Raw genomic sequence first — 15,457 nt, 5'->3', positions numbered from 1 at the left:
AGTCCTCAGTCAAATCGTCCAACCCATGCTAGCATGGAAGGCGGACGTTAAACGATGATGATGATGATGATGATGATGATGACATGGTTATGATGCTCCCCCACTACTGCTCATGATTAGAGATGCACATATCATCAGCCATTAAGGGACATGCTCAACTGGTTAAAGTTAAACAACTGACAAGCAAATCTGTGGTATTGAGCAGAATATTTGCTGTAGCCCATCTTTTTAAACCAAGACAAAACAATGTACATGATAACACTTCCAATCAGTTAATTTCAAAAGCCATAAGAGCCACTGTCTGGTACTGCAATTATTATTATTATTATTCAATTTTTCTAAAAACAAAAAACATTCCTTACCTTTGCACGTATAAGGTATGGCGGGACAATCTCAATATCAAGTTCTTCACACATTTTCTTGCTTTCCATGATGATGAAGTCACCTGCCAGCGGGGATTTTACAATTGCTAAAAATAGAGCACAAACATTTTATACATCAGCATCACCATTTTAACATCTGTTTCTCCATGCTGGCATGGGTCAGATGGAGTTTTTAACTTGGAAGATTTTCTGTGGCTTGATGCCCTTTCCGTCACCAACATTCACTTGTTTCTAATCAAGTTAATATTTCCTCATGCTCAGCCATGTTTTCACAGAATACTGGAAATGGATGGCACTGTCTGTATGAGAGTGACACTCATTTACAAGAATCATGCAATGTAAAATCAAGGAGACACAAACCCACAAACAGTTTCTGCCAAACAAATCCACTCACAAGGTCTTGGTCAACTGGGACTATTGGAGCCACACAGTCACAATTATGATATATATATGAAGGCTGATCAAAAAGTAACAGGACTCATCATCATCGTTGTTGTTTAACGTCCACTTTCTCTGCTGGCATGGGTTGGACGGTTTGACTACGAACTGGAAAGCCAGGGGACTGCACTAGGCCCTTATATGATTTGGAAAAGTTTCTACAGCTGCATGCCATTCCTAATGCCAACCACTCTGAGTGTAGTAAGTGCTTTTTACATGCCACCAGCATGGGTGTCAGTCAGGCAGCACTGGCATCAGCCATGCTCAAATGGTGCTTTTTACGTGCCCACATTTCAACTTGGAAGATTACATCTGTGATGCATCTCCTGGGGTCAAAGCTTAGCTGTATTCCATCCAGGTTTGCTCTATCAGATCAATGGGCTATGGTTTTCTCTATGACCTTAATAATTTGGTCTAGAACTATGGTTCTTCTATAGTTGCATCTTTCTAAGGTATCTCCTTTGCCTTTGTAATAGTTTACAATAATACTCCTATGTAAGTCTAATAGGGCATGACAGTTTGTATGACTTGATTATCTGGGTGATAATTGTGTATCCTACCCCACCAGATAGTTTGAGTCTCTTCAAATATCCCTGTTAGACCTGCAGCTCTCTCTTTCTCTTCATGTCCTTGAGTGCTTTATCTACCACACAGCCATCAACAGAATTGCTCGTCTCCTGCAGGATCGCATAAAGTAGCATTTCTTTATCCTATGTGATCTCCATGTTCAGCAGCCTTTTTTAATAGCACTTACATGCTACTTTCTTGTCTTCCACGTCGATGGTAAGTATGCCTTCATCATTCCAAATACACTTCTCAGTCTGATCTCTCATTGCAATTCTAAACACTTTAAGCCTCTGACCTGCAATTTGCAGGACATGCAAATCTTTTTCTTTCTGCCTATGCTTTAACCAAGTATATTTGCGACTTAACTTCCTTTCTAGCCTAAAGCTCCCTACTACCACCTTCCTTCATGAATATTCATGATGTTAACATGTGTACTGAAATATACAGATCTTCTTATCAGATAAGATATACATATACACTCCTGTAATAACAGCACAGATGCAGAGCTATATCTATAGCTGTTTGCTTTTACTCAAATATGCATGAACACAAACATACCAATAATATATACTTTCACAGACAGCACACACATAAATATCTACAAATATTTGCATATATACTCTGGTGTTGATTTGAATCTGGACCACATATAAAAATGGTCAAAACTTTGTGTGTGTGAGTGTATATGTATATATATATATATGTGAAAATGTGTGTGTGTAAATATGTGTATGATTCACATTTGTCGTAGCTGTTACATATTTTCTAGCTACAAAATAACAATACTGTTGATACCATCAGCACTTAATGTCTTTTTTTTCCATGCTGCCATGCTCAACAGGAACCAATGAGCCAGAGGGTTGTGCCAAGCCCTGTCTGCTTCAGCATGGTTTCAACAGCTGGATGTCCTTAACACCAATGGAGGTTTTTTCCGTGGCACCAGCACTAGTGAAATCAAGTACTCGTAAGACAAGACCACTCAACTGAGTGGGGATATAATGTTGAAGGATGTGAAATTATGATAGGGGAGACAGGAATAGATGTCTTGCTGAAGAGGTGAATACATGGCTTCCTCCAGTAGAGAGAGAGAGAGAGAGAAGCAGACAGACAAAGAGATGTGAAGTCAAGGTACAAGGTAAGTAGGCAAGACAAGATCACTCAACTGAATGGGGGTATAGCGTTGAAGGATGTGAAATTATAAAAGTGGGGACAGGAATAGATGTCTTGCTGAAGAAGTGAATACATGGTTTCCTCTAGTAGAGATGGAGAGATGTGAAGTCACGGTACAAGGTGTGTAAATAGGCATTTTAATGTGTGTTTTTTTTGCCTATGATGCAGTTAAATTAATCAAAGAACATAACCTACCTTGTGTTAAAACATAACCATCATAGACAGGCACAGCTGTAGTATGTGTGGCACCACTGTCCAAAATTAACCCTGTTGAACGGCCATTTGCAAAACTGGAAACCACTGTTAAGGAATCACTTAGATTATATTTTCAAGTCCCCACCCACGTCCAGTTAGCATAGGTTTGTAAAACTACAACCTTAATCAATCCTTTTAAAACAAATATAAAATGACTGCATTAGAGATAATTTATGACAATGTACTTGTTGCAGTGGAGATATTGATGAAAGTGATGATATACATATAGATATATACGAGTGAACCTCCTCCTCCTCCTCCTCCTCATCATCATCATCAAATATCCTGCATGCCACACATTTGATTGGAGTTACAAGTATATAACGCTTTTGTTACCATATTTCTGTTAAGATGCTTTGTGTTTCTTTCAATTAATTTTAAATATAACAAAGAATTTAGTAAAATAACTTAGTTATCATTAAGCTAGTGTTAGGAACATAAACTGTGATCAAGGTTTGGTGTAAGACTTTAATTCAGAACTTTTGAAAACAAAGACATTTGTACTACGGAACCAGAAGCAGTTTCATCCAGGTTAGCATCGAAAGGGTTAATTTGTTTGTTTCATGGATCTACATTGCTTTGTTTCATAGATCTGCAAGACATGCTCATCTCATCAGATATTTGTAGTTGGAATGGAGAGTTTGAAAGAAATTCAACATGACTTCTATGTATTTAGGCCCCTATTATTCAGTTCAGGTCATGTGATATTAATGCTGTTAATTTCAAAACTCCTTCCTGAACAGGATGGCAGTCTGTTACAAGGCTAATTTCCCAGATATTGCTGGAACTCATTTACACCTGAGTGGACTGAAGAAATGTTTGAGGAAATGCTTTACTCAAGAACACAATGCACTGGCTGGTTTAGGAATCAAAACCATGATTTTACAATTACAAGTATAGCACACTAACCACAAGGCCATGGTACTTTCACACTGATCCAATTAGTATATATTAGTTTCAAATTTTGGCAAAAGGCCTGTAATTTCAAAGGTGAGTGTAAGTTGATTACATTGGCTTTAGTGTTCAACTGGTACTTATTTCATCAACCCAAAAATGATGAAAGGCAAAGTTAACTAGGATGGAATTTAAACCCAGGAAGTAAAGATAGATGAAATGCTGCTAAGCATTTTGCCTGGCATACTAACAATTCTGCTAGCTTGCTGCCTCCCAATAAGTATATATACTAAATGAATATATGAAATGCTTTTGCAGAGTTATGATTACTTCCCTTGGTGAACTTTGTAGATCAATGCTGAAGTTGGATTCATATCTTCATTAAATTTTTAAGGCTAGATACACACATAACTAAACATACTTTACTGCGTGTTGCTTATTAATCCAAATATTAACATGACAATTACAACCAAATATCTGACAACTGAATATTTCTGGATATTGATATGTTTTTAGACTGTTTACTCATTAAAAAAGGTATGTGCTACTTAAACCCCAACTAAAATCTTTAAAATTCCATTTCTGATATTGAAATACTTTTAAATTTAACCTAGTAGAGAATTATAATTCAAACGTTTTCATTTTGAATAATTTCTACACCGAAATCAATGGTTCTCAAATCTTTGTAACTCAGTGCCACCTGTTACCAGATGGTATTTTACAACTCCCTCTCTGCATGTTTGCAGGAAAAAAATCTCTAACAAATCAATAGAGAAACTAATTTTGTACAATGGTTTCCTCATCAGGGTCAAAAACTTGGAGGGTCACCAAAGCTATAAAGAGTAAGCTACAGACCTTTGCCAGTGACTAGATGAAATTTCAAACATAAGTTTGTGAGATAGAATGAACCAAACTCTCATCAATCAAGAAATTCTGAAACGGAAATGGGGCTGGAACGGTCACACTCTAAGGAGATCTCCAAGAAGAATTGCAAGACGAGTGTTAGATTGGTAACCTGAAGGGAAGAGGAAAGTTGGATAACCTTGTAGTAAGACATGATAATTTTTTTTTTTTTTTTTTACTGTAGCACAAGTTAGTTGTTTGAGACAGGCGCTGACCAGTTAATGTTGGCGTTGCGAAAATTCAAACATCAACTTCCGCCCAAGTCTAAAGGGTGTCCAAAACTAAAAGTTCAGTTAGTTGCTGTGAAGACAAACTGTCAACTATGTATTTTCCAGCTGCTCCTTCTATCACTTTTAATAGAGCAGAGGAGTTTAACTTAGTACCATTTTAGTCATTATGACCATTAAGCCAAAGTTGTTTTAACCACTCTGGAGCAATTTCTCTCTTCTCCATTTGTCATTTGTCTTCGTTTATTTTAAGCTGTTACGAAGCTTATATCGTTATTACCGTGTTTGCTGAAATTGACGTCTAAAGTAAGATTTATATCTACATTATGACATTTGTCTCACATTGTATTGTATAACGGAACTGATATCAGCTTCAACTTGAAAAACCTTTAAATTGTAGAAAGTGCAACTGAATTTATTCATGTCTTACAAATGTTATTCCTCCAGACTGTACGTCTACAACCTGATGTTTTACACACACCTCATTTTCTCCCGTAATTTACGTTTGTTCAGCGTTGCTCACATGGAGGATGAAGAAAAAGCAATCATTCTCCCTTGGTCTGAAATCAAGGAGGTAGCCCAAGACCATATCCACTGATATGAAATTGTCACAACTATGCTTCTTATGGAGTAATGTGGACTAACTTTTCTCACCATCATCATCTAATGTCCATTTTTCATGCTAGCATGGGTTAAAAAAGTTTGACAGAAGCCAATGAGCCAAAGGACTGTGCCAAGCTCCAATGTTTGTTTCTATGGCTGCAAGCCTCTCCTAAAACCAGTCACTTTACAGAGTGTGCTGGGTACATTTTACATGGCAATGGCATTAATGAGGTCACCAAGCAACTTACAAGATAAGACGCCTGCCGCTATAAAGTCTTTTTCATATTCTTTTAAGCTACTTATCTTGAAATATAGCTGTTAAAACTTTGTTTCAACATTTACCACCAAATATTAGAATTTACAGACATAAGATATTTCAGAATTGATGACAGAGTGCACAGAGAAAACTGTGAACTCTTTTAAGAGGAAAGTTAATCGCTGTTATGGAGATGAGTTGCAACACAGAATCTCTTGACCCTTTAGCACTCAAACTATATTTGGCCCAAATATTCTACCTGTTTTATGTTCAAACTGACCAGATCCAGTCTCTGACACCTACCCTGCAAAGTGTCATTCTAAAAATAAGCAGTCACATCTTCGAAATCTCAAAGTTATGAGATAATACAGGATTAACTTTATAAAATGTGAATAAATAATTATTACATTTGACAAAGTAATAAGAATGCTGAAAGGTTAATATACATAAATAGGTAAATTATCACAGATTTTGTTTTCTTTTACACAAACATGTTTTATATCAACATATATCTGCTTTGATATTTAAAGTTATAATGCTGAGACCCCCTTCGGTCATGACTGACCATGGAATTGCACCTAGAAAGATACCCTCCCAGGCACAAGTCTGGGCAAGGTTGTTTATAGAAGACTAGCAGTCGCTCATGTATACTGGTCTCCCCTCTCCATGCCACCAGTGTTATCCAAGGGAAAGGCAAAGGGGCCGACACAGCTTGGCACCTGTGAAATCGCAACTCATTTCTACAGCTGAGTGAACTGGAGCAACGTGAAATAAAGTGTCTTGCTCAAGAACACAACATGCAGCCCGGTCCGGGATTCGAACTCACAGCCTTGTGATCGTAAGCTCGATGCTCTAACCACTGAGCCATGTGCCTTCACAAAGCTATAATAATCTAATAAAAATAGGGAAATACCAATACTTTGCATGGGAAAGCTGAAGACTTTCTGGTTTCTGCAAAAGTAATCTCAGTAGTTATAGGCACACTAGGAATTGCGTTGACCCTTTAGTATTCAGATTACTCAGTCAAATGTATAGCTTATTTATTCACATTGTTTTGAATAAATCTACACTATCTCATAACTTAGAAATTTTGTTAATGTGATTATTTATTTTTAGAATGACATTGCGTAGTAGGTGTGAGAGGTCAGATCTGGCTGGTCTGAACATAAAATACTTTGGCCAGATATGGCTGATCTGAACATAAAATACTTTGGCCAGATATGGCTGGTTTAAATGCTAAAGAGGTAATAATAGAAATCTGTTCTAGTAGGAACAGCAAGGATTGCTTAAAAGGTCTTCAGCACCTAGGGAAAATAGGTGTGACCTTGTATCAAGGACATTGATTCTAAATGTAACACATTTGTTCATACTTTAACCCTTTTGTTACCATATTTATTTTGAGATGCTTTGTGTTTCTTTCAATTAATTTTAAATATAACAAAGAATTTAGTAAAATAACTTCGTTATCATTAAGCTAGTATTAGGAACATAAATTGTGACTAAGGTTTGGTGGAAGGATTTTAATTCAAAACTTATGAAAACAAGACATTTGTACTACAGAGCCAGAGGCAGTTTCAGCTGGGTTAGTATCGAAAGGGTTAAATAATTATCTAAAAAGTTAAAATAACATTAAAAGGATACGCAGAAAGAACAGCATTTTTACAGAGGAAGAATGCTGGAACATTATATTTCTCAAACATGACTTCAGTTAATGTTTCTCGTTTAGCTTTTGTGTTCCACTGGAAAATAAAAGAAAACAAACCTAGATATAAACAAGTAAATTAGAATCAGAGCTGTACAGAATTTGATGACATAAAAGATGCAGGGGTATATTAGATGTACCCCAATTACAGTAGTACATATTCAGAAAAGAAAGTTTTAGAACATTACAGAATGTGTTATAGGTCCAACTTTGTATATAAAATCCAGGGCAATTTTTTTGAGACTTGGTAGTGGAGAAAAATGTGCATACCAAATGCTACCAAATATGGTACATCCTCCATATTGTGCACAACACATACAGTAAATTGAGTAAATTGACCCCATTTTATATTTTTAATTTCACGCATTTGCATTGTTTGTTTTTGATTTTGTTGGCTACACAGTATAGTAGGGTCAGTTGGGCACTGTCTGTGAAAAAACAGCACCATGACATAATTCACTCTGCCACAAATTTGGAAACAACATGCTGTAGAGCTTGGCATTTGCACTGGAAGCTCAAATATAAACATTTCAGAGTATTTGGGTGTCAATCTGAGGACAGTGCAATCTGAGGACATGCACCGAGAGTGATAGAAATCAAACATCCAGTCAACATCATGGTGTTTGGAGTGATCACTAGTGATGGCAATGTTATGCTTCCATTCATCTTCCCACACAGCCTCACACTGAATACAGAGGCCTACACCAAGTGCCTGGAGGAGGTAGTGCTGCCCTGGGTCAAGCGGGTGGCTGCTGGAAGACCCTATGTCTAGCAACAGGATTCTGCACCATGTCACACAAGCAGGAGAATCCAGTCATGGCAATTTTTGTGACCACATCATCCCTAACATCTGGCCACCTAACTCCCCACACTGCAACCCCCTTGATTATTTATTATGTGTGGGGCACAGTTGAGCAAGAGACCAACAACACAACTTGTAACACCAAAGATGAACTGAAGGCAAGGATTATGACAGCATTCACCAACTCAAACAAGGAGACCATCCAGAAGAGTTGCAGGAGATTCCAAAGTAATCTGGAGGCTGTGGTTGAAGTCAATGGCAATTCTATTGAATAAATTTACTCTTTAGTATTTCGAGATATTTTTATGTAATTCTGGTAAATATATCTGTTAAAATGAGATGTCAGTGTTATTTTCATTTTTGCATAATTTAAACAACAGTTTACTCACCACACCTTGTAAATGAATTAACTTCCTTTTATTTGTTTAACAGAAAAAAGAACAAAAAATATCACATGACTTTTTAGTAACATCACATTAGAAGTTATCTGAATTAAAATTAGAATTTATCATTATCATTTATTAAATGATGTTGCATGAAGCAGTGCTAAATATATTTTATTCAATGCTGCTTCATGCAACATTATTTAATTCTAGCTTGAAACAGCGTTTTGCACATCAGCAAAAGTTCCATATGCTGATTTAACAAGAATAACTGTTTTCTAAATGGATTGTGAGCGACTGATTTGGTTTTCATAGCTGATGAAGCAAAACAACACAGAAATGTTACTCAAAACAAATGTAATTCAACATATGCCTAAGTGGAGAATTTTCTTCTGAGACTATCTCCACAGCTAAAAGTTTTATTATGTCTGAATACATTCGAACGTGTTAAATATGATCTTAAACGAATATATTACGATTTATTTATGTTTATCCATTAATTAAACAGATTGAAATTTTAAAAACTTACAGCAGGCTCTGACATCATGACAGGATGAAGATGAGGTTCAGATTTAATGTGACGAGAATACACATAATCAACCATCTTCTCATAGGTTTCCCAGTTTTCAACTGATTAAAAGAGAGAAAACATTAAAATAAAATTTGAGTTTAAAAATAATACATTTCTAAATCTCTCAGAGAGATTTATGCAGTAGTGATACGATGAAGTAGTTGTATGCTGTCAACTTAATGTGACAGTCCCCTGAAGGGAATAATACTACTGTTGATTAGACCTATAGGAAGCTGCACCGCTTCCTGTCGGCCTTGACACATTTCCTCTGTCCTTATGTTTACAAGGAGGCGCTTGTCTCCCCCCTTGTAAACATAAGGACACAGGAAATGTGTCAAGGCCGATAGGAAGTGGTGCAGCTTCCTATAGGTCTAATCAACAGTAGTATTATTCCCTTCAGGGGACAGTGCCGATGGACTGGCTCCTGTGCAGATGACACGTAATAATACACCATACAACTACTTCAGAATTTGAGTTGCACTTTTAAATAAGCTAATATTAAGTAAATGTATGAAAAATACAGCAAAACTTGGAGTGGAATAAAGACATTAACAAAAGGGGAAAAAAGAAGTAGTGGAGATAAAAAGGTGTATTTATTCTTTTATTGGTTTCAGCCAATGAACTGCAGCTATGCTGGGGCACCAGAATGAGACAACTGGGCACAGATGTTTGGACACTGATGATTTTTGACTGGATTGGTACTGATCCCATTTTAGTGATTGTACTTTTTGGAGTTGGAGGAGAGGACACAAACACACACAAGAATATGTACATACAGATAAGAAGAGGGCAATAAGAGAGAGACTGACAGACAGACATTACAATTTATTAATTGAAATTATTGATATAACCATTTTCGCATACATAAACACAGAGAATGCAGGAGGGTGAGAGGATGAAAGATACATTAAAATGCGTGATGTCATATAAGTCAGTGTCGAATCAGCAATGCCAAGTAAGTGATGCCAAAACAGCTGTGCCAAAATGACTCATACTCTTAGAGCACTGCCTTCAAAGATTTAGTTGATCATCTCAACACCAGTACTTATTTCAGCCCATTTTGTGCATGTGTATGTGCCTGAGTGTCTATGTATGCATGTGTGTGTACCACTGTATTGACCAACATCACAGGATGGTAGTAAACAAGGGTCACTATTACATAAATATGTTGTCCATTTCCAGTCTTCTGTGAAAAACATGTCTGGCCAAGGGGAAACATTACCATGCTTGGAAACAAGTAAAGATTAGTGGCAGAAAGGGTATCTAGCCAAAGAAAATCTGTCTCAGCAAATTCCATCTGACCCATGCAAGCATGGAAAAGTGGACATTAAAATGATAATGATGATGACACACACACACATGATGGGCTTCTGTGCAAAGTTTCTTCTACCAAAATCAACTCACAAAGCATTAATCTATAGTAGGTGGTATTGTCCAAGGTGCCATGCAGTGAGGTCAAAACAAGAACCACATGGTTGTGAACTTATAATCACACAGCCATGTCTGTGCCTCATCTGTATTTTCAGAAAAATTTTGAACAATGACATGATGAGCTCAATTCCATTGAGAATGCTCTGAGTCTCTGAATGATCTAATAATGATGATATGATAAACAGCCTAGTAAAATATCTATGACAATGTATTGATAGAATTGTCAGAGTATGGAGATAAAATGCCTTGTTCTGGTTCTTTACATTCTGAGTTCAAATCTCACCATGGTCAACTTCATCTTTTTGAACCTCCCGATGTTGATAAGATTAGGTTCCAGACCAAGATGGTGAACTGACAGAATTATTAGAACGTTCAACAAAATGATTTGTGATATTTGTTCTAGTTCTTTTACATTCTGAGTATCCAACCAGTTGTGGCAAACTTGTCTGTATGTTAACAATACTCATCATAGCAATGTCTTTTTCAAGGAATATTCTCTAATGGTGCTCTAGATCTTTCAAGAAAACATCAATGAAATGGCAGAGGAACCACAAAGGTGTGTCAGGAAAAAAATTCTTAACATATTTTGTTGTTTTGTTTCAAAAAAAGAAGTTACGACTTACTCATGCCATCTTTCAGGAATGTAGATATTTCCATTCCTTTTCTTGGCACCTTCAAATAGTTAGTATCAATATAGTACTTTCTTTCATTCTTTGGCAAACTCTCAGCTTCATTTTCTGTAAATGGAACCTCTTCATCCACAATCCCAACAACACTTGGGAGTTCAGCCTAGAAAATAAGTAAATAAGATTTTCCCTAAAATTTCAGATAATAAATTTAAAACAAACATATTCAACAAAAATATCAAAAAATCACTTACACAAGTAGAATACTGATTAAATGAGAAATATGGAAAGCATCTAACAATGCTGAAAGTTAAAAAAAATTATTTTATATTTCAGGTGCAAAGGCCCATCTTCAGAAGAATACAGTCAAAGATCCTGCCGTTTTGGATAGTTTACACCAGACTATCCAAAACAGCAGGATCTATGATAATCCTGCCATCTATCAAATGGCAGGATTGTCTTCTGAAGATAAGCTTTTGCACCTGAAATATAAAAATTTCTTAAACTTTCTGCATTGTTAGACGTTTTCTTTATCTCTCATTTCATTCTTCATTCTACTTCTGTACTACAATGCTTCAAGCAAACTACAATGCTCATTAATAACACAGTTGTGTGTCCACAAAAATGGTCAATGTGTCATCGTATATTTAAAAGCCCCTTTGAGCATCTGCATAATGATGATCAGTGAACAATTTACACATCATTTCACTCAATGAAATACCTTTCCACATAATATTTACAAAGTTTATTCACCCAAGTGGAAGGAGGAAAAAAAAAAAAGGAAAATTACTATTTCATTGCAACAGAGTAAATTTTTCAAATATTTAACTTTCAATCTTTTTCTCACATTATTCGCTGTCTTGGGAAATAACCGACTTTCTGGCTTTCATTGGTGACCAGAGAAGTTACAGAAGTTGGGAGGAAATATGTTTGAGACAAAGTAGGAAAGATTAGAGAAAAGGTGGACACATCAGAAAAGAGTTTGCAAGTTCAAGAGAACAGGAACTGTTGTGTAACAGTAGAAGAAACAGGGAGTGGATACAGCACATCATTGGTCTGGTTGTTGCTATAGACTGTAGAATGAAAGCTTATCTATGAATTGAATAGGTTTATTTTGGATGCTATGTAGTATGTTTCTGTGTATGCAAGACACAAACACTGATCCAGATATACTATGTGTAAGCAACACTCTGAGGATTGCACTGGTATTCAGTAGGTTTCCAACAATTAAAAACTGAAGTATTTTCTAATCATGACTATTCAAGAGAAAAGACCTAATCAGCAGCATGGTGTTCTTCTGCTGCACAACAACGCCTGCCCTCATATCGCCAATATGACCAAGGAAGCCACTCAAATGCATGGCTGAGAAGTGCTGCCACACCCACCGTACTCTCCTGATTTGGCACCAACGGATTTCCACCTCTTTCGATCTCTTTCAAATGCTATGCGCGGAGTTTCATTCAATATTGATGCAGAATTGAGAGCTTGGTTGGATCAATTTTTTGAGTCAAAATCAGGTGATTTCTACCAAAGAGGTTTTGAAAATCTTGTTGAACGTTGGGAAGAAGTTGTCAACAACAAGGGTAAATACATTATTGATTAATTAGTTGTTATTTTTTATTAAACCTTCTAAAAAATTTGAAATTAAAAAAAACAGCGGGATCTTAGTTGCCATCCCAATATTAGTGTATACTTGAAGAACAATCAAAGTCAGGTTTTCAAACAGAACTCAGGACAGTTCAAACACTTTTATATGATAACTAGTGCTTCTTAACGTGGGCAATACCTCCCTAGAGTGGGGCCAGAAAATTTTACATTAGTACTGAGAACAAGATGTCATCCTCCTCCTCCTCATCATTGTTTAATGTCTGCTGTCCAAGCTGGCATGGGTTGGATGGTTTGACAGGAGCTGGCTACGCAGGAGCCTGCACCAGACTTCTGCGTCTGTTTTGGCATGATTTTTACAGTTGGATGCCCTTCCTGACACCAACCACCCAGCAGGATGCATGTACAGTTTTTTTTCTATCTTTGCCTCCTACTTAAATGTTAAAGTAATTTATGTAATATTATAATAAAATGCTTCTTAGTCTCAATCACAATAACATCATCAACAACAATAATAAACTTCAGAATGTAGATAAATAAACAAAACTGAATATACACCATATGTGCATGTAAATTATAAACAATAAAAAAATGTATGATTTAAGAGACACTTAAAATTTGTGGGCATTTCCATATATAAGCCACTGCACTTGTAGCATTAAGATGTTAATATATCCTTTCAACTCTGTGGTAATGCTATTTAAATTCAACTTAATTTAAATTTCATGGTTGCTCCCTATCTTTCTCCCACCTCTTAGTTAATACTTTCCATGATGCACCCACCCTTTCCCACCCCCACTACCTATACTGGAAATCTCTTTTCTGTACCATAACCTCTCATGGTAACCCTTCCTGGCAAATGCTCATTACAACCTTCTTTTCAGATGCTGATAGCCAGTTCTCTTGCCCCGTGTTGCCTCCTGACTCCACATATATTCCCTCAGAGTTGGCACTATCAATGTAGGCACATTGAAAGGTAGGTCTGGTGAAATTACTGAGATGCTTGAAAGGAGATGTGCTGATGTGTGTTGCATTCAAGAAGTTTGATAGAGGGAGTTTCAGCAAAGTTCCTCACAAGCTAAAGGCCTAGGTATAAATTCTTCTGGGAGGGCAACAGTGATGGGGTAGGAGGTACTGGCATACTTCTAGCAGAGAAATGGGTAAATAAGGTGATTCAAGTAGTCAATGTATGTGACAGGGTACTTAAGCTTAGACTAGTTTTGCAGAATAGCACAGCAACAATCATCTTTGCTTATGCCCCTACCCCTGGGGGTCTGCCAAATGAACAAAAGGACCGCTTTTATGACACTCTTTTGCAAGCCACTTCAAAGATAAATAGTAATGGCCTTATCTTCATGGCTAGTGATTTCAATGGACATGTTGGGCAGCACCCAGGTGCCTTCCATGGGGTGCATGGAGGCCATAGTTCCCGAAATGGAGAGGGAACAAGGCTGTTGGAGTTCTGTGATGCAAATAACCTAATGATCTACAACACCAACTTCAGAAAGCCAGCTGGTCACCTGATAACCTATAAATCCGGTGACCATGGTAACCATATTGACTACATTCTCAACAGAAAGTAGGCTTCATGGTTGCTCATAAATGCAAAGTCCTTCCCTAGTGAAGAGTATACCCCTCAGCATAGGTTATTCATTAGTGACTTCAAGCTACAGGCACAAAGGAACCCCAAAAGTAAACCAGCTTGAAAAAGAAGGATATGGAAGCTTAAGGGTCCTTTGAATAGTCAGAGATTTAGAGACATCCTAACTGAAGCATTTAATGAGAAAGAAGAGGAGTTAGAGACTTGTAACATAGATGATAACTGGAAGTTCCACTATGAAAGCTACTAAATGTAGAGAACACATGGGAGAAGGAGAATCTGCCTACTGTGGATCCAACAGGGGGACCAGCAATCCAAATAGACAGTAGCATGGTAGATAAAGCCATGAAGGATATGAAGACTGGGAAAGTCCCCAGCCCATCAGGAATCACTGCTGAGATGCTTAAAATATCTGGTGGAATGGGTTACGATCTAGTCACCCCTGTAGTTAATCAGGTTGTACACGAAGGACTCATACCCAATGACTGGTGTAGCAGCACCATAGTCAACTGCTACAAAGGTAAAGGTGACGCCTTAGACAGAAATAATTACAGAGGCATCAAACTGTTGGATCAGGTTGATGTGGTGATGGAGAGTGCAAGAGAGGGATTGATAATGTATGCAGATAACCTCACTCTGATGAGTGAGACGATGGAGGGATTGAGGGAGAAGTTTTGGAAATGGAAGGAGGCATTTGAAAGCAAGGGTTTGAAGGTAAACCTCGGGAAGACAAAAGTGATGGTGAGCGGAGTGGAAGGAGAAGTGTTAGTGAGTAAGGTGGTTCCATGTGGTGTATGTGGGAGGAGTGTAATGGCAAGTGTGGTGTTGTGTGTGAGATGTGAGAAATGGATTCATGGTAGGTGTACGAAAACGAAGAAGCTGACCCCAAGACTGGCGAGAGGGCTTGTGGAAGATGCGAGAAAGGAGAAGGTAGGCTGATGGAACCAGTGGAAATGCTATCTAATGAGGTGGAAACGGTGAGAGGGTTTAGTTGTTTGGGAGATATGGTGGATGTAAGTGGTGGATGTGAAGCAGCAGTGA

The 15,457-nt window shown here is 37.3% G+C and overlaps 1 protein-coding gene across 2 annotated transcripts in view; it reads right to left on the bottom strand.

The window, feature by feature from the left end:
• The window catches only part of LOC106871757 (actin-like protein 6B), a 102,125-nt gene that overhangs the window by 39,462 nt on the left and 47,206 nt on the right, over window positions 1-15,457 (bottom strand). For both annotated transcript variants that reach the window (XM_014918392.2, XM_014918393.2), the window contains 5 exons: window positions 11,209-11,374; window positions 9,113-9,213; window positions 7,338-7,435; window positions 2,754-2,848; window positions 363-469 (listed from right to left, as the gene is read on the bottom strand). In XM_014918392.2, the coding sequence (XP_014773878.1) occupies window positions 363-469; window positions 2,754-2,848; window positions 7,338-7,435; window positions 9,113-9,213; window positions 11,209-11,374 (567 nt within the window). The remainder of the gene's footprint in view (window positions 1-362; window positions 470-2,753; window positions 2,849-7,337; window positions 7,436-9,112; window positions 9,214-11,208; window positions 11,375-15,457) is intronic.

The sequence above is a fragment of the Octopus bimaculoides genome, chromosome 5 (genome assembly GCF_001194135.2).
Source record: "Octopus bimaculoides isolate UCB-OBI-ISO-001 chromosome 5, ASM119413v2, whole genome shotgun sequence".
Taxonomy (NCBI): domain Eukaryota; kingdom Metazoa; phylum Mollusca; class Cephalopoda; order Octopoda; family Octopodidae; genus Octopus; species Octopus bimaculoides.
The sequence above is the reverse complement of the archived record's forward strand: the minus strand, read 5'-3'. Positions and strand labels throughout refer to the sequence as shown.